The sequence below is a fragment of the Capsicum annuum genome, unplaced genomic scaffold (genome assembly GCF_002878395.1).
Source record: "Capsicum annuum cultivar UCD-10X-F1 unplaced genomic scaffold, UCD10Xv1.1 ctg33016, whole genome shotgun sequence".
Classification (NCBI taxonomy): domain Eukaryota; kingdom Viridiplantae; phylum Streptophyta; class Magnoliopsida; order Solanales; family Solanaceae; genus Capsicum; species Capsicum annuum.
This window is the reverse complement of record NW_025839769.1, coordinates 1-1,783: the sequence shown is the minus strand read 5'-3', so window position 1 is coordinate 1,783 and position 1,783 is coordinate 1. Positions and strand designations below refer to the sequence as shown.

Below are 1,783 nucleotides of genomic sequence, written 5' to 3'. Positions count from 1 at the left end.
CCTCCTTTAAATGTAGTAACTTCCACACCTCTACTATCTCCTCATTGATCATCATGTTTATGACACTTCTCCCCCCATGTAATACTATAAATAGAGGTCTTGAGGAAGATGTTCAATACACTTGAAAGAATTATCTTATATTGTTATGTTGCTATGTTGTTCTTTATTATTACTATTGTTCTTTTCTTGCGATTCTTGTTCTTAATATTGAAATACGTTATTAGCACGACTCTAATCTTTTTCAAGTTGCAATCAGACAGGTATTCTCGACGCTGAGATTCACCTAGCTGCTAAGGCCAAGGCTATAATTTTCCTTCGTCATTATCTAGATGAAGGACTGAAGGTTGAATACCTTACAGTGAAAGATCCACTTGAATTGTGGAGTGACTTGAAGAAAATGTATGACTACCTAAAGGCCACGGTACTGCCTGGATCTCGTTATGAGTGGATACACTTACGGTTTCAAGACTTTAAAACCGTTATTGAATATAATTCTTCTGTATTCAGGATTATTTTTCAATTGAAATTATGTGGGAAAACTATAAATGATGAGGACATGATGAAAAAAATACTTACTACTTTTCATCAATACCGTGAAAAGGGCTTTCAGAAGTATTCAGAATTTATCTTATGCCTTCTAGTGGCTGAGCAACACAATGCCCTTTTGATGAAAAATCATGAAGCTCGTCCCACTGGAGTTGCTCCACTACCAAAAGCAAATGGGGTACAAGTACATGGCCAGCCTGAAAGACGGCAAGATTGGGATCATAATAATATGCGTGGATGTGGCAATGACAGGGGAGGATATAATAATCATCGTGGTGATGGTAACCAAAAAAGGGAGAACCAAATGAGTCCTCAAAGTAATACTTCAAGAGTTAATTGTCATCGTTGTGGTATGAAAGGCCACTGGAAGAATGAATGTCGGACGCCTAAACATTTTGCTAGACTTTATCAAGAATCTTCAAAAGAAAGAGAAATGAAGGTGTGACCTCTTCTAATGCCCGAATGGAGTCACACTTAACTTTCAAAAATGATAATGAGGCAGGAACTTCACAAAAATATGATGACAATATTGAGGCAAACTTGATTTTGAAAGATGATGATTTTGATGGCCTTGATGATATCACTTATTTAGAAGTTGAAGACTTCTTTGGAGATCAAAACTAAATCTTGATCAATTTATTGGGAAAATAAATAATGTTGTTTATTATGTTAGTTATCATTTTTTTCCATTATGTTGTTTTTTATTTTTCAAGAAAAAAAATATTTAAGTTTTATTGTAAGATTGTGAGATTTCACACTTCTTGTCATGTATTTTTGTTTTGTGAAGATAATAAATTTTTTTCAATCTTCAATTGAATCAAAGATGAATAATGGAGATATGTGCCTTCTTAATAGTGTTACAAATCATACTATATTAAGAGAAAATAAATTTCTCTAATTTAATTATAAAAATGGCTTATGTTAATACAATATCCGGTAGTACAAAGTTAATTGAGGGCTCTAGAAGAGCGATTGTAATACTACCTGGGAGAACAATATTGACCATTGATAATGAATTATATTGTAGTAAGTCTCAAGGAAACTTGTTAAGTTTCAAGGTTAATCGCCAAAATGACTATCATATTGAGGCTGCAAATGAAGGAAAGGTTGAATAACTTTTATATTACTATAATAAAAGATGGAGAAAAATTTGCGCATGAAAAATTACCTGCACTTTTTTCTGGATTGTATCATACAAATATTTATATGGTTAAATCACATGCCATAGAAAACAAAA

General features: G+C 32.8%; 1 protein-coding gene across 1 annotated transcript; it reads left to right on the top strand.

Annotated features, from left to right (window-relative positions):
* Positions 1-256: 256 nt before the first annotated feature.
* LOC124891266 lies at positions 257-991 on the top strand (the record flags this gene model as incomplete). The annotated part of the gene is made up of 1 exon (XM_047403057.1): positions 257-991. A coding segment is annotated over one exon (735 nt), but the record flags the coding sequence as incomplete, so codon positions are not given.
* Between the last annotated feature and the right edge of the window lie 792 nt (positions 992-1,783).